The 19,819-nt window shown below is 38.6% G+C and overlaps 3 protein-coding genes across 4 annotated transcripts; all 3 read right to left on the bottom strand.

The window, feature by feature from the left end:
* Positions 1–106: 106 nt before the first annotated feature.
* Positions 107–16,189, bottom strand: LOC129763104 (carbonic anhydrase 13-like). The gene is made up of 2 exons (XM_055761874.1): positions 15,758–16,189; positions 107–1,283 (listed from the first exon to the last, which is right to left on the bottom strand). The coding sequence occupies exons 1-2, from the start codon at positions 15,828–15,830 to the stop codon at positions 352–354; spliced, it is 1,005 nt and encodes a 334-aa protein (XP_055617849.1). The 5' UTR covers positions 15,831–16,189; the 3' UTR covers positions 107–351.
* On the bottom strand, positions 1,215–6,823 carry LOC129763105 (carbonic anhydrase 2-like). 2 transcript variants are annotated; one of them, XM_055761876.1, is made up of 3 exons: positions 6,452–6,823; positions 6,208–6,391; positions 1,215–6,135 (listed from the first exon to the last, which is right to left on the bottom strand). In XM_055761876.1, exons 1-3 carry the CDS (start codon positions 6,573–6,575, stop codon positions 5,808–5,810), a joined length of 636 nt encoding a protein of 211 aa, XP_055617851.1. In that variant the 5' UTR covers positions 6,576–6,823; the 3' UTR covers positions 1,215–5,807. The 2 variants fall into 2 exon arrangements, with proteins under 2 accessions (XP_055617851.1, XP_055617850.1); XM_055761875.1 differs by having other exon boundaries at positions 1,215–6,391.
* A 241-nt stretch (positions 16,190–16,430) lies between the features above and the next one.
* Positions 16,431–17,276, bottom strand: LOC129779680 (carbonic anhydrase 2-like). The gene is made up of 2 exons (XM_055787307.1): positions 17,075–17,276; positions 16,431–17,014 (listed from the first exon to the last, which is right to left on the bottom strand). Exons 1-2 carry the CDS (start codon positions 17,274–17,276, stop codon positions 16,431–16,433), a joined length of 786 nt encoding a protein of 261 aa, XP_055643282.1.
* Between the last annotated feature and the right edge of the window lie 2,543 nt (positions 17,277–19,819).

Here is a 19,819-nt window from a genome sequence, read left to right as displayed (position 1 = left end):
AAAAGGTGGAACAAATAATCCATACCAGTTGCAAATCATTTTGAGCAAATATTTCCAGAAAATTTTCTCTACGATGATCAATATTTGCATAACAGAAAAGTCATGGTTTGGATTTATCCTCGGTTTTATTTACTCAATAAAATTGTTCAAAAAAAATTAGATAATAAATATAATACTTTTTTTTTGGGTCAACGTGTTCTGTTTTCATTCCTGAACTATTTGGTCAGCCTAACAATGATCTTACATAAAATAGTGATGCTCAGAGTTTTCATTGAATTAAGAGCTACATCTTATTTACTAAAAAATGGCACATTCTCAGGAAAGAGCATTATCAATATCTTTTACTCTATTCTAATATAGAAAAATTCTCCTCTGATTAACCGCTTGGATGGGTCTTGAGTTTGGCATCAACTCGCCGCCTCTTCCCTCGAGCTGCCGCATTTTCCTCAACTCACCCCTCGAAAGCATCATCCGCTCGCTGGCCACAATCCACAGGACCGTTTCCGAGCAGGGTGGTGTCGTCAGGCTTCCCTCGTAGTAAAAATAGGGCCAGTCTACATCTCCGGTCACATCAGCCAACGTAAACAATCCGTACGGCGGAATACGATACTTGCTTCCCACTTCTGTCACCTTGTCCAGATACAGAGTCCACTTGTTCAGGGATTCTATCCGGCTACCCTGCAGAACGTCATAAGTTAGCGCTATCACGGCAACTCCTTCCACCTGATCCCGAGCATCCTGGAAAGTCTCATACAGACTGCTGTGGAACACCAGATGAACCTCTGCTGCCGAACGCTGTCCGTCCAGTGTGTGTTCCGATTCGAGATGGTAGTGGAACTGATAGAACAAATAGTCCACCTTCAGCGGTCCTCCCCGGAGTCGCGGACGGGTCCTCGGGTTGTACTCGGGGAAAAACGCACCCGAGCCACCCTCGTTCAACACCTGCATCGTTCTGGGTCGATGTTGCAGCCCAACCAGATCGAGGGCTCGCTTCCTTCGCACGATCAGCGAGCGGTTGGTGACTATACTGACGGGGCTCTGGTAAATTCCCTCGCAGCTGGCGCTGAGGGCGCCCCAATTCGATGGGCCGAATTTATCTCCCTCTCGGTAGGAAAAGACAGTGATGTTTGATGTTTGTGTACTCAAAGTTTTGTCAACGGTGAGCTTGCTAAACTCGAAGGGGGGCTGCTCTTCGAAAAGTTCGTTACTGTCATGAGTTCGGTGCAGGTAGTTGATGAATTCCAGGTCAGGATCATAGGTGGAGTTTGGTTGGAGAGGAAAAGCTGTGAGAAAAACATAAAATTGTGTTAAAGGGAGTTTTAAACTAATGAATGAGAGATTAAAAATTCAGAATATAAAAAACGATGCATTCTTATTTCATTGAAGGGTGTCCCAAATCAAATTGCGTCACGGAAAAAACGCTGTAGAAAATGACCCATTGGGTATTTTCTCTTTAAAATTTTGGTAGAAGTAGTTTAGAGTATATTATTCACACTGTATTTATATCGCTTTTAGTTTTTCTAAAATTCAAAAAAATGGCGTCACCCGAAAAGAAACGCCGCAAATCGATTTTGCGCAAGCACCTGGAAAATCCTCAACTCTCTCATCGGGACATCGGAAAATAACTCGGAATCGTGCTGAGAAATTCTGAGCATCCAACGGAAGGAGAAATGCTGTCAGAATGGGTGTTCTGTCAGTGATCAGGACCACAAGCGTGTCGTGAATGTATTTAAGCGGAATCCCAATGCTTCGGTCAATGATGTGGCCAAAAATTTGAATGTTTTGTTCAGAGAGTCAAGGACCGGAAGGGACTGCATACTAGTGTGCCAATGAAAATGGTCATCTCGTAGTTCAAAAAGTTAATCCATAATAATGTTCACCACCTCGAAAAAACACCCTATGCCAAATATCAGCTCAATCGGACTTAAGGTAGAGTGGCGCAAAGCGGTCAAAGTTTGAGTTTTTTGAAAATCGAAAAATCACCCAAGGAGGGAGTAAAGGAAATCGGGGTTTTCGAAAAAAAATGATGCCAAATGTCTTAAAATTGCATGAAACGTCGAGATCTTTTTTTTTTGGAATACGAGAGCAAACGTATGATTTTGGGGACCAATAAAAATAGCTATCTCGATTTTTCATTCAGGACATGCTGTGAGATGTTGATTTGCACGATAATATACCCTATGCAAAATATTAGCTCATTCGAACTTCATTTATTAGTGTCACAGACGTTAAAATTTGTTTTTTTTTTTGAAAAACGAAAAATCACCGAAAATCGGTGTTTTCAAAAAAAAAATCCTTGGTGCCAAATGTCTTAAAATTACATTCCTCGTCGAGATTTATTGTAATCTCGGAAAAAAAACAAGTCCCAGAGTGTCGATTTTCGACAAAATGAAATTTTTCGAGATGACACTAGATATCGACGTTTCATGCAATTTTAAGACATTTGACATCAAATTTTTTTTTTCGAAAACCCCGATTTCCTTTACTCTTGGGTGATTTTTCGATTTTCAAAAAAAAATCAAACTTTGACCGCTTTGCGCCACTCTCCCTTAAGTTGAGTTGATATTTGGCATAAGGTGTTTTTTCGAGGTGGTGAACATTTTGTATAGGGTTACTTTTTTCAAATTTTAGGGTCGATTTTTTCCCACACATTCATTGGCACCCTACTGCATACGTACAAAGTGCAGAAGGCTCCAAATCGTAACGAATGGCAAAATACGGTGAGAAAGTCACGAGCCCGGAAACTGTACATCCAAATGATGACGAAGCCTCATTGTCAAGGCGAACTTCCGGCAGCTTCCGGGACTACAGTTTTTCACCGCCCAGCACAATTTGATGTTCCGGAGGAAATAAGGAATACATTATTCATGTATTCCATGTGCATCATGTGCAAATGGAGTGTGCCGTTCGTGACTACCAGGACTGTAAACGGGCAGATCTACTCCGAGGAGCGATTCGAAAATTAACTAATCATGTTAACAGCGTTAATTTAACAATCAAAAACCGGTAATTTCGGTAATTTTTATTTTTACACCATAAATAATATTTGGATTCATGCCGCTATAAAATATCACACTTATCCCCCTATTTAATCGGTACCTGTTTTACACGATTTCGCTTTTACACGGTTTATAAAATAACAAATTTTGAAAATCCTAAAAAATGTGTATATGTAGTTCATATGAATAAGTAAAATAGGATCGTAGCTTTGACTACGAGTGCGATTTTATGTTTCAGAACTGGCAAATTATCAATTGTATAGCTTTATTGGAATCTTTGTGCGTTATTTGTGTCAATTTTTCAAGCTCTTAGAACATCGACAAACATGAAAAGGAAAGGAAAGTTATATCTATGCTTTCGGCTGAAAATCTCTTTGAAAAATTTAATGATTAATAAAGCAAAAAATGTACGCAACATTGATTTTATTTTTATCACTAAGTCTGAAGTCGAATCTGAGATCTTCCCGAGTTCGTCGACTATTGGACCAGAATCGCATCAGGAATGCTCAAGTGATAAGGATGACTTTATACTAACCAGAATAAAAAGACTGGTAGTTCCTAAAAGTGGTGCTAGCTAATTGCAATTTAGTTTCTTGAAGAATTTATTTGTATTCAGAATTTATAATGAATTCCATAAGTAATTTTTTATAATTGTTTTACTTAAATAAATGATTGAATTGAACATATATTGAGAGTTTACTTCATTTTACACGGTTTTACATAGCAAACTCGTAGTTTTCATTCTACACGGTTTTGTCGGGAATCTGTCTTCAGTGTAAATTGAGGGATAGGTGTACTCGAGAATCAAATAAGATCGAAAAAACACAACTGGCAGTGTTGCGCCGACTTTACGACCTTCGAACTTCAGTTCAAAAATCGCTGCTCGATTTGGATGCGAAACTTCAGCGATGAAGAACTGACTATTTTCTAGCGGATTTGGATTTGGTTGATACCTTCGAACCAGTCCTGGTCGCTGTTGAACTGCTATTGCGAAAGAAATACACCCTTTATGAAGCAGACGTCAGTATGCAATTTATGCTGGAACAGTTATCGGAGCAACCATCAACAATTTCGAAGCAGCTGCTTGAAGCCCTGATTGGAAGGATTGCAGAAAGACGTTTCGTATATGCAGATTTGTTCCCGTATATGAATAATCATTCTGCTAGTGCTTGTGACACAATTAATGATGACTTTGGCGTATTCTATCAAACGTCAAGGACTGCATTGTTCAAGCAGACATTTGAAATTATTACTGACTTGATCAAAATTGACGATGATGGTATTGATTCAGTGGCTGAACAACATGAGGAAAAAATCCACTAAGCGATGCGAAATCTGTAGAACAGTTGAGCATCAAGGAAAAACTTGAACGACGATTGCAACAATCAAAGATATCAACTTCCAGCCCAAGCTCAACGTCTATAAACGGATTAATGAAAACCCTCGGACAAGAGTTTTTTCGTACAGAGGGCGTCAGAGACAAATACATGACAATGGTATTCCATGCTCTTCGTACTGTATGCCCAACACCATTGGACTCTGAACGGGTGTTTTCCTCTTATGGAAACTTCGTTGATAATTTCCTAACAATTGCATAATCTTACGGAAAAACACAAAAAAAAACATATAGTTCGTTCCCAGCTTTTAAAAAACAACATCAAGCTCAATTGTCCCATGTTGATATTCTATTCATAACTGTCCCACCATGTATTTTTTGTAGAGCCATATCGAATAAATCGGTTCAAGTACAAGAATTTCATGTCACACTTTCAGCAGGGCTAATGCACTAATTTCTGGTTTGGAAGAACGAACTAATTCTCAAACAAATAAGAACATTTTAACAGAACACGTGTACACCTTGTTAGCGAATGCCTAATAACAATGAGATTTATATTCTGCGAAGGCGTTGCAGTTCACTCATTTCTTCATAAAATGGTGTTTCCATGCACAATCTTTCGGAAAAACACAAAAAAATATATTGTTTGTTCCCAGTATATAAAAAACAACATCAAGTTCAATTGTCCCATGTTGACATTCTAGGCATAACAGTCCCACCATGAATTTTTGAACCCGTAATCAGGCTTGATTAATTCATTGAGGGGATTTCAATAAACAAACATTTCATTAAACTAAAATGAAATGCTAAATGAAAAAATATTTCATAAAATTATACTACTGTTTTCAAACATTTCATTAGACAATAGTATAGTGCTTATAAAAAACTCGGTGTATTGCTAAATGGAAATGCTAAAAGTTTTTGGTAGACAAATATGCGAGAAAACTTTGATTGCGTTTTTCTCAGTTGCTGATTTTGGAACATGGGACAACTATGCGTAGAACGGCAGTATACGTGAGTATAGGAAGGCTTAGTATTACTTTAACCAACAAACTAAGTAGTAAAAATTTGCAAAATGTTTTTTGTAAACTAATCATTACAAGTAAAAGCCGTTTCTTCAAGGAAATCGTTTTTCTTAAAAAAATTTTAAACCGGTAATTTTCATTACCGAATAACCGGTTATTGAAATTTTGGCACGGTAATGCCAAATGTTGGCATCTCTAGACATAACCCTTTGAAAAATGTGGTTTTATGGTTTTCAGAATAAAACGGTAAATGAGAATGGGGACAATTTGTAAAGATGAATACGCCTATGGTTATAACTCATGCTACTCGCACAACTTTTATTCCATTCCCATTCCTCATCACATTTTAATTTGATGATGTTTCCAAACTCCCACGTTGAGTGAGAATATCAAACTAGCGACTGTTTTGAATAACTGAGCAGCGTTCCAAAGATTCAACGTTTTTGTTTATCTATAATAAAAAACAGTTCTGTCGTTGCTTGTCTGCAGTGGTCTATGGTTTTCCCTCAAAAAGGTACCATCTGCAGCCCGCAGCGATCGGAACATATCGAGCTGATCCTCGGAAATCAGCAGTTCTCTCTCGTGCACTACCCAATTAACTGTTTCATGGTACGGAGCGACCGTCAAACTGCCGCGATAGCAAAAATACGGTCTCCTGCTGGTTCCGATCAGCTGTTGAATGTTAAACACACTTGGATTTGGCAGAGTGTAACTGGCGCCCGCCTGTTGAACCTCGTTGAGTGCAGGGATCCAACCATATTTCGGAGCGCTGGCGCTAGTGGTGAAGATAAACGCCAAAACGGCCAGGCCATCAGTCTGTGTTTTGGCCTGCTGAAACGACTCGTACTTGCGGCTGTAGAACACCATATGAACCTCCATTTCGCGTCGACGTTCATCGATTACATGTTCAGCTCCGCGACCCGATGCTGCTCCCCAGTGAAAGTGGATGCTGTCAAGTTGAAACTCGCCTTCGAGGGGACCTCCTCGCGCCACGATGCTCTGTCCGTTAGGCCATTGAAAAGTGTAAATTACTAAGGAAGTGTATCATGAACAATCGCATGACTATCTCGGCTCGATTAATTTTAACATACCTGTGTGCCCATCATTTCTAACTGTAACCTCGGTAGGGTCTATCTCAAATGACAAAAGTTCCAGCGGCTGCAACTCAGCGCGTGGGCTTGCATCTCGGGTAGACAATGCGATGGGACTCTGCATTAGAACGAAAGCTTAAGAACTCAAATGGAAAAATATTTTCCTTCAAATTTCATACGATTTTTGTCGGCGCCTACTCGTTTCGAAATTGGCTTCATCTAATGCGGGCGCTACACGATTCGTCCAACGTTTCACTCGAATGTTGGACTCAAACATTTGACTCGATGAATCGACAAATGTTGTGACGAATGTGCTGCTACACGGTGAAGTGAATGTTCGATTCAATGCAATCGGTCCAAACATTCGGCGAGTATTTGGATCGAATGTTTTTTGTTTTGATTTCACGTCAAAAACGTTCGAAAAATGGGTGACGATGCAACTATTGAAATTGCGGCCGCAGCAATTATATTGATATCGGGCTGTAAAGTGAAAATGCTCGAAGAAAATAAACGGAAAAGACGTGCTAGAAGATGGTGGATGTTATCATTAAATAAAAGCAGAGAAAGTTGAGTTGAAGAAATAGTTTGTTTAAAATCCTAATAAGAATATACTAAAAATTTTAGGTACAACGGATCGGATATGCTGATGGATTTATTGAAAGAACCATCAGGAAAATTTGAAAACTTCTGCAGAATGTCAGCTGAAGATTTTGAATATTTGCTGAACAAAATTGGACCGGAAATAACAAGACAAGACACCAATATGATACTTGCTATTCCGATAAAAGTCCGCCTAGCGGTTACATTACGATTTTTAGCAACCGGTGATACTTTTACCAGCCTCGGATATCTCTTTAAGTTATCTCACCAGTCCATAAACAACATTGTTCCCGAAGTTTGCCAGGCACTTACTGGGGCATTGAAAGATGAGATTCAGGTGAAGAAAATACAATTTAATCATATAAATATTTATTGTTACATGTATAAATTACATTCAAAAAACATTTAATAAATTAAAGTATATCGTCATCCTTCTCCACTAACTCTGAAATATTAGGTGCAGTTTCATAATAAAAACTTACTCCTTCTAGAGTAGAACCAGATTGACTGGAAACAGAAGGCATTAAAGAAGGATGTTGTACAGAAGAAACATTACTGGTAGATATGAAGGAATGCGAAGGCGGAACATTTATTGCATCAAGTTCATTGATTTCTGCCTCAAATAGCAGATTATCGATCTGGTTTTGTAAAATGAGCTGTGATCTCTTGGATAGTCTCCTTAGTTTTTCCGCCAACAGCTGTCCGTACAAAGCAGGTGCATTTTGTAACGGCGTTGTTCGTGATTTGTTGGCAACAAGAGTGTTCAATGCATTGCTTGCCTGTTTTAAATGCTCATCGATTTGGCTGTGCTGATTCGCGCCTCCTCTTCCATTTCTCTTCATATTTCCTTGTGGCAATGCAGAGAGTGTAGCACTTCGCTTTCTTCTCTGGCCCCCCAAGATAAGATCCTGCTGAAGTGGTTCGTTATGTTCGATATCGGTATCCTGTACCTGTTCTTGGTTCTCATTGATTATTATTTCCTCTTCATATTGAATGATGTCATCTTCTGTTAATCCTTCATTTGTGGGTTCCTGTGAAATTAAATTATAGTTAATTTATTATGTGTTTAAAGCATATTTTAATATATAATTTCATTGTTTTCAGTTACCGCGATCAGAACGTGAATGGATAAAAATAGAAAAAGGATTCAATCAGCGATGGAACTTCCCTCATTGTCTTGGAGCAATAGACGGAAAACACGTATTACTCCAAGCTCCATTTAATAGCGGATCTACATTTTATAATTATAAAAAAACATTCAGCATTATACTCTTGGGACTGGTTGATGCAGACTACTGTTTTACATTTATTGATGTCGGGGCTCAAGGAAGAATGAACGATGCCGGAGTCTTTGCATACACAGCACTTTACCGTAAAATTATACGGAACGATCTTTTATTCCCACCAAGCAAACCACTGCCAGGACGACAAATGAATGTTCCATATGTTTTGGTTGGTGATGACGCATTTCCTCTCAGTACATCAATATTGAAACCATACTCTGGGAATCATGCTAAACATAGCATTGAAAGAATTTTTAATTACCGCATTTGTCGCGCCCGCAGGATCGTAGAAAATGTATTCGGCATTTTAACATCAGTATTTCGAGTTTTCCGAACACCAATGCTGCTACAACCCGAAAAAGCTGCATTGGTATGCAAGACATGCTCACTACTGCATAACTTCTTACGACGAAGCGAAACATCTAGACAAATTTATACTCCAAACGGGAGTTTGGATTATGAGGAAGATGGACATTTTAGACCCGGGACATGGCGTCAAGACACGAGTAATACATCGATTATTCCAATTCCCAATATGCCCAGAAGGCCTTCACTACAAGCAAAAGAAATACGAAAAGAATTTGCTGAATATTTAAAAACCTGCGGAGCAGTTGAATGGCAAGACTATGTTTAGCAAATGTACATCAAATCATTGTTTATTATAATGTTTCAAATAAAATTACCTCTGAACTCGATGGATTTTTTTGTGTTGTGGCCTTAATGAAACGATCTATTGCCGTATATGCAAACCATGACGGTACATAGACATCCTTTGCACCGGATCCGGACGAAGACGATAAACGAACTTTTCTCGACAAAGCTCTATACGTAGCCATCAGCGATTCCTTTTTTTCCTTAATGCTTCCACAGTGATATTAACACTTATGTTATTCGCAATATTTTTCCAAGCATCGAACAGTCGGACGAATTATGTAGCAGTGTACCGAATGCCATCGAGTGTCGAATCGAGCGAATGACAAAAATCCTTTGACTCGTGCCACTCGCGTTGGAAGGTAATCCATAACGAATGGATTACCATCCAACGCGAATGTTCGACTCTCGACATTGGAGTTTCGTAGCTCGTTAGTCGACTACACGATGCGTCGAATCATCGAGCGTCCAGCATTCGAGGATGTTCGTAGCATCGTGTAGCGCTGGCTTAAGCCAACGGTACTTAACATTTTTTTCGGAGGGGCCACAAACACGTGCTAGCCATGGTGTCGCGAGCCGCAAAAAAAATAATAAAGAAGGGTTTCCAAGACACGACCGCATTGTTAACGTAGAACAAATGCTATAGCACTTCAAAAATTAAACTGTTGAGTACAAACATTTGATAGCTTTGACGTTTTGCGAAGTTTGAACAGATTTTAAAATTAACTCTCAAAATTAATATGTATTGTTAATTGCACGCTGTCTAGAGCCACTGCAAACTGAACTTATTTAATATCCAAGTAGTTTCTCAGTATCTCTTAGCAAAATTATATCTCCAACGGTGTAATGATGATCATCGTTACTCCTGAACCAAAGAACACTCAGAACGGGGCAACAGAAAATCCGAACCGAATCGGGTGTATGGAACAAATTTTCACCTTCAATTTTCAACCGAAGAGCGCAGCTTTCACCGCTAAAAAATATCTTCTTCACATCCCTCAAACAATGATTGAATTCACGAAAACTATTTGATCGATCGGAATCTTGCTTCCAGCGGTGGGTGATAACAACACTCTACAATTTGATTATGAATTTGAGGATATCTCTGATGAAAACACGGAAGTAGCAGCGACAATGTTTCACTCGAAAAATCGAAGATACATAAACACAAAATATCCAGTTTGGTTTAATCAAAACATAAAGAATCTAAAAAAATTAAAAAGAAACAGACGGCACACAAGATTCATAAGAAATACAAATCTAACGCTAATCTCGAACACTATCTGAACATTTGCGAACAGCTCAACACAACTGTTAAAAAGGCCTTTAAAGATTACATCTCTAAAGCAGAGTTCGGCATAAGGTCTAACCCTAAAAGATTCATCGATTACGTAAAAACAAAGCATTCCAATGGCAATGGTTTTCCATCATCTTTTTGTGGGAAATGACCCAAAGAAAATTGCAACCTCTGCAACATTTTTACTAAATACTTATAAAAAAAATTGGCATCTGGAGTAACTCATCCAGTTTTAAATTTTTTCAATAATTCATTGGAATCGGAAGAAGTTCCCAAAAATATGGAAAAAAAATTAGTGGGTTATATCTATGATATAACCGCAAGGTTCACGTGGAACTACCTTAGCTGAGCAATCATTCGTTTGTATTGATTAAATTCTTGATTGAATGAAACAGTTTCCAAATTCAATTGAGTTCAATATATTTGCTCTGTGAGTGAAAAAAATGAACAAATGCCGTGTAAAGTCAATTCATTTATTGTGATTGATTGTTCTTCGTTACAAGTAAATTTAATGACGGACCTTTTACGTTTGGTATGATGACTAGAACAAAATATATGTACGGAAGAATTATCAAACGTTTGATGAACCAGCCTAAGGCTGAAAATCTTTCCAATAAAGACAAAAAAAAATTATCAAACGATTATTTTATTTTACATTTCCCTCTGAAGTTTACATCCCAAAAGTGTACATACTTCTCGAATCTCGAATTTGCTTGAAACTGGGAAGTTCATTCGCTTCTAGTGGCTGCACGATTTTCCCAGGTTCCTAAGTTTAGAAGATCATGTTAGGACAGACATATTCCACTCTGCACAAAGGCAAGCAAGGACAAAAGTACTCGCAGTTTGCATTTATTTGCAGAGCCGATTTCCCCAGAAACCTCGGTTTTGAAGTCTGTGTTAGGGAAACACATTTCAATCGGAACAAAAATACCCCCGATTTGTATGAATTCGCAATGCCGATTTCCCCACGCTTCATGGATTTGAAGTCTGTGTTAGGGAAACACATTCCAGTCGGAACAAAAATACCCCCGACTTGCATGAATTTGAAATACCGATTTCTCCAGGCACCTTGGTTTAGAAATCTCTATTAGGGAAAACATTTCGGTGGGAACAAAAGCTCCCCCTACTTTCGTGTGTTCTTTTTCTTCTTTTTGGCTTTAAGAGGGTTTAAACTTTTCAGTTCACTCGCCTCTAGGCTCTTTCGTGTGCTTGCAATGCCGATTTCGCTGCTTGGTTTTAAAGTCTGTGTTAGGGAACATTTTTCGATGAGAACAAAAGTCCCCCTACTTTCATGTATTTGCAATGCCGATTTCCCCAAGGCTGCTTGGTTTTGATGGCTGTGTTAGGGAAACCGTAAATCGGGCCAATCAAAACGATGCAGTTAGGGCGTTTCGATAACGCCTAATATTTTACAGTTATTCAATTGTTTATCTAATGAAAAACAACATTTTGTTAGTTGCGATAGATGCGTAGAAATATTCCCTATCAAGTGATGCAAACATCTCTCCTATCCAGTACGAAATGTTCGAGCTATAAGCATTCGAAATCTTTCATTTTTTCCTGCATGTTCTGTGTTTAGGTTTTCATTTTACCCTCCATATATTCCGGTTAGACGTAGTCCCACGTCAAAACTCCTTTCTTTTAGGGGAAAGTCGGGAAAGACGGACACACCTATATGTATGACATTTTATTTTAAATTTTAATGATGTACAAACTTGTAATACAATGTATCAACACTTTTGATACTCACTGTGAACATCTAGTGAACCTTCAGTCAAAATTGTAAACAAAAATAAAAAGTAATCTGCAAAGAGCAGCTCGATTTAAATTCTCGTCTGCAGAAAATAAGGTTCCAGTTGTTAACAAATAATTTTTTCGCCCACCAACTACGTTCGCAAAAGCAACCGGAAGTCATGGACGAATCAGCGGATGTAAGAGGCTGTGAAAGCTGTGATGGAAGGGCCTCCCGTAAAAACTGCTGCGTTGAATTACTGTATTCCACGAACAACACTAATACGGCACCTCAAAAATCCCAATAAGACACCACAGCTAGGACCACTTCCGACTGTTTTTAATCAGCAACAAGAGCAGGTTCTAGTGTGATATCTCCTCGATCTAGAGAGGAGATTTTATGGACTTACCATGACGGAAGTCAAAAAAATGTCTTTCGAACTGGCAGGAAAAAACGGACTGAAGCATTCGTTCAACAAATCAACACAGATGGCTGGAAAAGCCTGGCTAAGCGGGTTTTTAAAACGTAATCCCATTCTATCATTCCGTATGCTGGAAACTACCTCTGCGGCACGTGCTAGAGGGTTTAACAAGATCTCTGTCGCATCGTTTTATGACTTATTGGAATATATACTGAGAAATCGAAATATGAATTGGTTTTATCTTGAAGTTTTTTTTTTAATAAACAATGAATTAAAGTAAAATGTGCAAAACGACATGATGATTATTTAAATATCTATAAACATATACATAACATGTGAAAATTGTATGCTTTCGCATTACGAAATTTATTGAGTTTCAAAATATAACTTTTCAGTTAGTGTCCATCTTTTCCCACTGGGAGGTATCCGTCTCTCCTCCCAAGTGTCCGTATTTCCCGACTCGATCTTATTTTTTCAAAGATTCCGTACAAACTAATTTTGAAAATTTTGAAAAGATAGAAGTCAAGTTATTGAAATGGCAAAGTGTAAAATTCAATGGAAAAATTTCAAAACCAATATTTGTTACTTCTGGAGTTCCTCATAGCTCTCATTTGGGACCACTTTTATTCATTTTATTTGTTCATAATGCTTGCGTTTTTTCTTAAAAGCGTTAAGGCAATTATCTACGCAGATGATATGAAGCTGTATATGGAAATGAATAATGAAGAAGACTTTCAAACATTCAAAAATGAAGTTCTCCTCTTTTATACTTGGTGCACTAAGAGTTTATTACAGCACAACGTCAGAAAATGCACTTTAATGTCTATTACAAGAAGAATAACACCAATGAACGATGGTATTGTGCTGGGAAATCAACCCATAAATAGATATCAACGAGTAAGAGACTTAGGTGTGGTCTTAGATTCGAAACTAACCTTCGTTGATCATAGATACATAGAGCAAATATGTTGAGCTTCATCAATTTCCAGGATCCGTACACAATGAAAACATTGTACGTTACCTACGTCAGATCAATTCTCGAATATTGTAGTTTTGTATGGTCCTCCGACATAACTTCACACAAAGACAGAATTGAATCTGTACAATTTTTTTTATTATTTGCACTTCGTAAACTAGGCTGGTCTTCATATTATCTCCCTTCATATGAAGCACGCTGTATGCTAATCAATATGAAAAGCCTAAAAGAACATCGGAAATCTGCCTTGATTCTATTTTTGACATCATATCACAACGAATCGACTCAGAAGAAAAATTAGGAAACCTATTTTTTCGCACCCATTAGGTACCTGACATTTTGTACATATTATTAGATTATCGGAGAACAAATTACGCCAAATATGTATGGTCCTATTAAATAAATAAATAATTTTCTTTCATTATGTAACCTGTTGAATTCTGCTTTTAAATTAAACAAATTGATTATCCGGTCAGCTTTCTTCAGTTTTAAGTAAGTAGTATGAAGAATGTATTGTTCTACAATAGATTGGCGACAATAAATAATTAAATAAACAATAAACCGGCCATCAATGGTGTAACTACCTGTTTGCATCAGAAATCAAGTTTTCGTTTCACTTTATATGGACATTAAAACAATATTGTGTTTGCGGGTAACTGGTACTATAGATTTCCCAGACACGAATGTGGATTCGTGTCAGGAGGAGTAGTAGTGTGGATTGAAGTCAGGTTGCTGATTTGTATTCACTAGTCACGGCAGTTATAATAACCATTTGCTGGAATAGTTCATCCAGTTCATCCACGCTCGTCAATTCATTTCTAGTCAATTCAAGGCAAGTTGACGACGAATGCCGAAGTAGCTCGAGTCGAAGTGAAGCTACTGAGAGGAGAGTCGAGTTTCATTTTTCATCTTCGAAGAAATCGGGCCCTGGTACAGAAGAAGGAGTGCATTGATCATGTACAAAACACATGGAAACGACTTCGCTCACTTGTGGGAATAACGAAAGGATTGAGCGGAAAAGGAAAACTTATAGGAAAATTGATTGATGAATCAACAACATATTATGGACTGGCAATTCGAAGGAATTCAGCATCGATAGATAAAGAATGAAATAATGGCAACGTTATATCACAAAATATCCACGGATGCAGATCCACAGCACAACTACTGTCTAGAAGACGCAGATTTCTGGTGCACGTGGCAGAAGGCTAAGGTTACAAATCAACAAAAAAATTACACACATAAACTAGCTATGAACATAGAAGTTCTCGACGCGATTAGTCCAATATACGAGGAGTTCAGTCGTGATGACTTACTGGAAAGACGCTTGGGAGGCTTCACACAAAATGCAAACGAAAGCTTTTATGCTTGTATTTAGTCGATGTCAAAACTATTTATTGTGGAAAGAAAATTTGCGAAATTGCAGCAAATACAGCAACCTGTAACTTCGATGATCGTCTACAAGGCGTTTTGGAGATAATGAAAGAACTTAAGCTCTAAATTGGATCGTGGTATATCCAGCCCTACATAAACTGAAATACACACCTTTTGTATAGAGCTTGATAAAAATAGTAACGCAGGTAACGCCTGCGTAAGAGACCTGTCATACTGATTTTAATAAAATGATCTCTTTTATCTCCACCACTGAATAGAACAGACGTGTTTTGAGGACCCTCCCGTGTCCGAAGATACATAAACCGGAGTGCAACAATTTCTGCGGAAAACCGGATACGGAACTAATCGAACGAGCAGAGATGAGGATGGTAGTCCGCAAGTTAAATTTGGCAACAGAAAAGCGTCAGGAAGATCATTTTTTAAGCGTTTTAAAGCGCGACAGTTTTATGGTCCAGGGATTGCAGACTGAAGATACAATGTGAAATAAACGAAATAAATGTATCCAAAATTTAATACGCGTTTTCCTCAAAACCATCGAGTTTTGCAAACTGGTTGGAGTTCTACCTTCGAAACGCTACATCCGATTTTGATTATTTTTATTCTTAGATTCTCCATTAAATTTCCTGTCATTTTCTTTGTTTTTTTTTGAAAAATAACATTTTGGTGGATGTTTTTACAAAAAATGTCATCATTTCATCAGTCAATATTTCGAAAAAATGCACAATGACAGGAAATATATTCAAGATTACAAGGTTTTGGCCGCAAGGGTTCAACAAACCGGTTGCAGCTATTCAGGGGACAGTCCGATTATCACTAATTTTTGTTCGTTTGTTAAGTAAAAAATACCTAATAAAACTATGATATCAGATTAATCATAGTAATTTATTTTCTCGTTGAAAAAAATCACATACTTTTTATGGTGTTTATAGTGTACTACCCCTTAATACTTACGCAAACAATACTGTACAGGTACCATTGTAATCACAATCACGAGTAGCAGCGATACAAAATGTACCGATTCCATTTGTATGAAAATTACCTGCACCTTGCCAGCAGTCGAAACTAGATGCAACTTTTCTCCCTATACTGCACCTAAACGAGATAATTGTTCGAAACTAGACTACGAGACCACTGAAATTCACTCCGACAATGCACCGACAACGGTTGAACTGTGTCTCTTTCCCACGCCACCCGATCGTTATCCAGAAAGTCAGAATGCACTGCACGGCGCTGCCGAACTTGATCTTGGTTTGTAGCTAATCCTGTTGGGGTCAAACCGGACACGCCCTGTCTCACTATATCACTTGCCGGCGCTACAAAATGCAATTGCAATTTTGTGCGGGAACGGCACGGAACTACGGGGAGCAACTGTTGACACTGACGCGAACTGGTAAATACTGAACAGAAAAACCTCCGCCGAGCTGGATTTTAAGGAGGTTCCCAAGACTTCAATGCGAGAACACAACCCGGATACTTTTATCCAGTTTCGGTTCTGGTCTGACTGGATTGCGCCCTGGGGCAAGCAAATGTTGTTATGATTCTATAAAGAAACTGACACATTTTGACTCTGTTCTGCAGCATGTAGGTTTATTTTAACGAAATTCCTCCGCATCTGTTCGAATGTTTATCGATAATATACAATTGGTCTGCCATTGATGGGCTGCAATGATCTAAAGTTATCCACCAATTGGTTCCCATCCGCGTCTCGTAATGATCGGAAGACATTGAGCTGCTCTTCGGAAATTAACAGTACTTTTTTCTGAACCAACCAATTGACCGATTCATAGCACGGAGGTGTCGTCAAACTCCCGTGGTAATTAAAATATGGTCTTCTGTCCGGCCCAATGAACTGCCGGATGTTGAATACTGTCGGATCCGGTAGAGTGTAGCTAGTTTCCGCCTGCTGTATCTCGTTGAGCGCTGGTACCCAGCCATAGTTTGGAGCGTCACTGCTGTTAGTGAGCATAAGTCCTAAAACGGCGAGCCCGTTTCTTTGCGTTTGAGCCTGCTCGATCGACTCGTACCGCCGATTGAAGAACACCAAGTGTACCTCCATCGCGTATCGACCCCCATCGATAACATGTTCGGTTCCCCTGTCAGAATTTGCACCCCAGTGAAAGTGGAGACTGTCAAACTGAAACTCGCCCATAAGCACGCCTCCACGCGCGATGATGGGTTGATTGTCCGGAAATTGGAAGGAGTAAATTGCTGGTAATGAGGTAACACGTTCATAGAACTCTCACTCAACATGACCTACATCCAACGAACCTGTGTATCCATCATTCCTCACCATGACCTGCGTTGGATCCATCTCATACGTTGAGAGCTCCAACGGTAGAAATTCCATGCCAGGAAACGCACTTTGGGTCGACAACGCAATTGGACTCTGCATTCGCCCAACGCACTCTGGAAAATCACGACAGTAAGCCACTGCCAAGCTGAGGAGCGCAACTAGTAAACGAACTTCCATTGTGCCCATTGTGCACCAAACCCGTGCACTGCAGTGTAGTATTCCCCGGCGAGCATTATATGGCCAATCGTAAGCGATAAGCGACCGGGGAAAAATTAGTGTCAGGCCGAAACGATGAGCAATTAACGCAAAATTTAATTTATAATTTACCAGTTATTCGCCGAACTGATATCGAAGGTATTTACCTCTGATTGATTAATTGATTTGACTCAATTCTGTTCCTACAATGGATGCCGCCAAAGGGAACTTCTTTGCACCAAAACGATGTGATCGTGTGTTATCGCAGGTGATGTGGTTGAGATGTGGTTCAAATCATTAGGATATAGTCTTTGAGAGTACCCTTTTTGACAAGATTCGAATTTACGGGATGCGGTTTCATCCAGAGAAACGATGGCAGTTTTATTTTGAGGTTAGTAGGGGAAGGTCGAGAAAAACGGACGGACCCCTGTATTTTCTATATACACCCATACCTCGCTTTACGACCTAGATACGTTCCACGAAATTCGGCCGCAAAGCGAAAAGCCGTATAAGGAATCAATAATTCTAATACAAATTTATACAGATTCAACCAGATAGGTTCCAAATTTGTTAAATATGTAACATGGTTTATCATTCAAAATGCATTTTATCTTTTTATTTTTATTACATTTGAATAAAAAAATATTTTTTATAAATTTATTTCAATTTAATCAAAACTACATACATAACATAAACATAAAACATACAATATATAAAACATACATACATAAAACCCAACAATAATCTATAAACAAAAATGAAACTAATATTACGTGAAATATGTGTATGTATACATACCTAATTTGTATGTCGCTTAAGTTATTGTCTCGCAAATATATTTTCACTTGTGTACAAAAGTGATTTTTGGACCAATCCTATTTTATTTTTACCGTCATAACGAAACAATCCAGGCCGTAAATCGGAAACGTGCCTGAATTGAAGAGGGCCGTTATAGCGAAATGCCGTATAAAGTGCGGCCGTATAGCGAAGTATGGGTATATATGAAAATGGATTTCTGTCTGTCTGTCTGTCTGTCTTTCTGTCTGTCTGATTCTTATGGACTCGGACACTACTGAACCGATCAACATGAAATTTGGTATGTAGAGGTTTTTGGGGCCGGGAAAGGTTTTCGTGATGGTTTGAGACACCTCCCCCCTCTCTAATGGTGGGCTGCCATACAAATGAAACCCAAATTTCTGCATTACTCGAGAATTAATCAAGCAAATGCAACCAAATTAGGCATCTGGAGGTTGCAATAAATGTTTCTATGGTGGTTAGATACTCCACCCCCTCTCTAAGGGGGGTTGCCATACAAATGAAACACTAATTTCTACATTACTCGAGAATTAATCAAGCAAATGAAAACAAATTTGGCATATTGAAGTTTTAGGGCGCAATAAATATTTTCACGGTAGTTAGACACTCCACCCCCTCTCTAAGTGACGGCTGCCATACAAATGGAAGACTAATTTCTGCATGACTCGAAAACTATTCAAGAAAATACTAAATTTGGCATGCGAATGTTTTAGGGGACACAAAACTTTTCTATGGTGAAAAGACACTCCTCTCCCCTCTCTAAGGGGAGAAGAGAGGAGGGGTCTGTCTTTATTCTATCTATTTTCTGTATCAAACATTTATTCCATGTAACGGAGAAACATGTTGTTTGCAAGTGGCTGAAAAATCTTGGACGAGAATTGTGTCTGAAAATAATCTGACATTACAATGATGAGTTTTGGTAGAAGTACTAGGAATTTTTTAGTCAAAGGTAAATTCAAAGGGGTCGATTAGAAGATCAATCAATGAACAGTTCTGCGATTGGACTCATGAACTTAGTAAGAAAACGTGAATGTTTGAAGGTATTGATAACAAAAAACAAATTTTGGGCGGGGCGAAGTTTGCCGGCTCAGCTAGTTGTAAATAAAAACAAAAAAGTAATCTACAAAGAGCAGCTCGATGTAAATGTTCTTTTGCAGAAAATAAGGTTCTCATTGTTATCGAGTATCTCTTTGGGGTATTTTTCATTATGTGAGTGTTTAGACGTGGAACTACGTTTAACCGGAAGATATGGGGGTGAAAGAGAATCTAAACACTGAGCATGCAGGAAATAATGAAATATTTCCAATGCTTATAACATTACCATTTCTCAATAGATCGCAAAGATGTTTGCTTCAATTGATTGGAATTATTTCTACGCATCTATCGCAAAAAATAACTTTATATCATTTTTATGACAATTGAATAAAATTGGCGATATATTTCTCAACATAGTCTCCTTTTAGCTCGATACACTTGACCCAGCGATGCTTCTTTAATCCATCTGAAAAATACGTTTTCTCGAGGCCTGCAAAGTAGGCCTCCGTGGCGGCGATGACCTCCTCATTCGATTCAAATTTCTGCCCGGCGAGTGACTTTTTCAAGTTTGGAAACAAAAAAAAGTCGCACGGGGTCAAATCTGGTGAATACGGTGGATGCGGAAGCAATTCGAAGCCTAATCCATGCAATTACACACGAAAATATAGTAGTAT

This window comes from Toxorhynchites rutilus, chromosome 1 (assembly GCF_029784135.1).
Source record: "Toxorhynchites rutilus septentrionalis strain SRP chromosome 1, ASM2978413v1, whole genome shotgun sequence".
In the NCBI taxonomy this organism is placed as follows: domain Eukaryota; kingdom Metazoa; phylum Arthropoda; class Insecta; order Diptera; family Culicidae; genus Toxorhynchites; species Toxorhynchites rutilus.
The sequence above is the reverse complement of the archived record's forward strand: the minus strand, read 5'-3'. Positions and strand labels throughout refer to the sequence as shown.

Excerpts from the sequence above, each read along its gene's own strand:
- LOC129763105 (XM_055761875.1), bottom strand. The coding sequence starts at position 6,575 with ATGCAGAGTCCCATCGCATTGTCTACCCGAGATGCAAGCCCACGCGCT. Across the intron at positions 6,392-6,451 it reads TAGAAATGATGGGCACACAG|TAATTTACACTTTTCAATGG; the intron begins GTATGTTAAAAT and ends ACACTTCCTTAG.
- LOC129763104 (XM_055761874.1), bottom strand. The coding sequence starts at position 15,830 with ATGGAATCGGTACATTTTGTATCGCTGCTACTCGTGATTGTGATTACA. Across the intron at positions 1,284-15,757 it reads ACCTGTACAGTATTGTTTGC|CTTTTCCTCTCCAACCAAAC; the intron begins GTAAGTATTAAG and ends TTTTTCTCACAG.
- LOC129779680 (XM_055787307.1), bottom strand. The coding sequence starts at position 17,276 with ATGGAAGTTCGTTTACTAGTTGCGCTCCTCAGCTTGGCAGTGGCTTAC. Across the intron at positions 17,015-17,074 it reads GAGGAATGATGGATACACAG|CAATTTACTCCTTCCAATTT; the intron begins GTTCGTTGGATG and ends CCTCATTACCAG.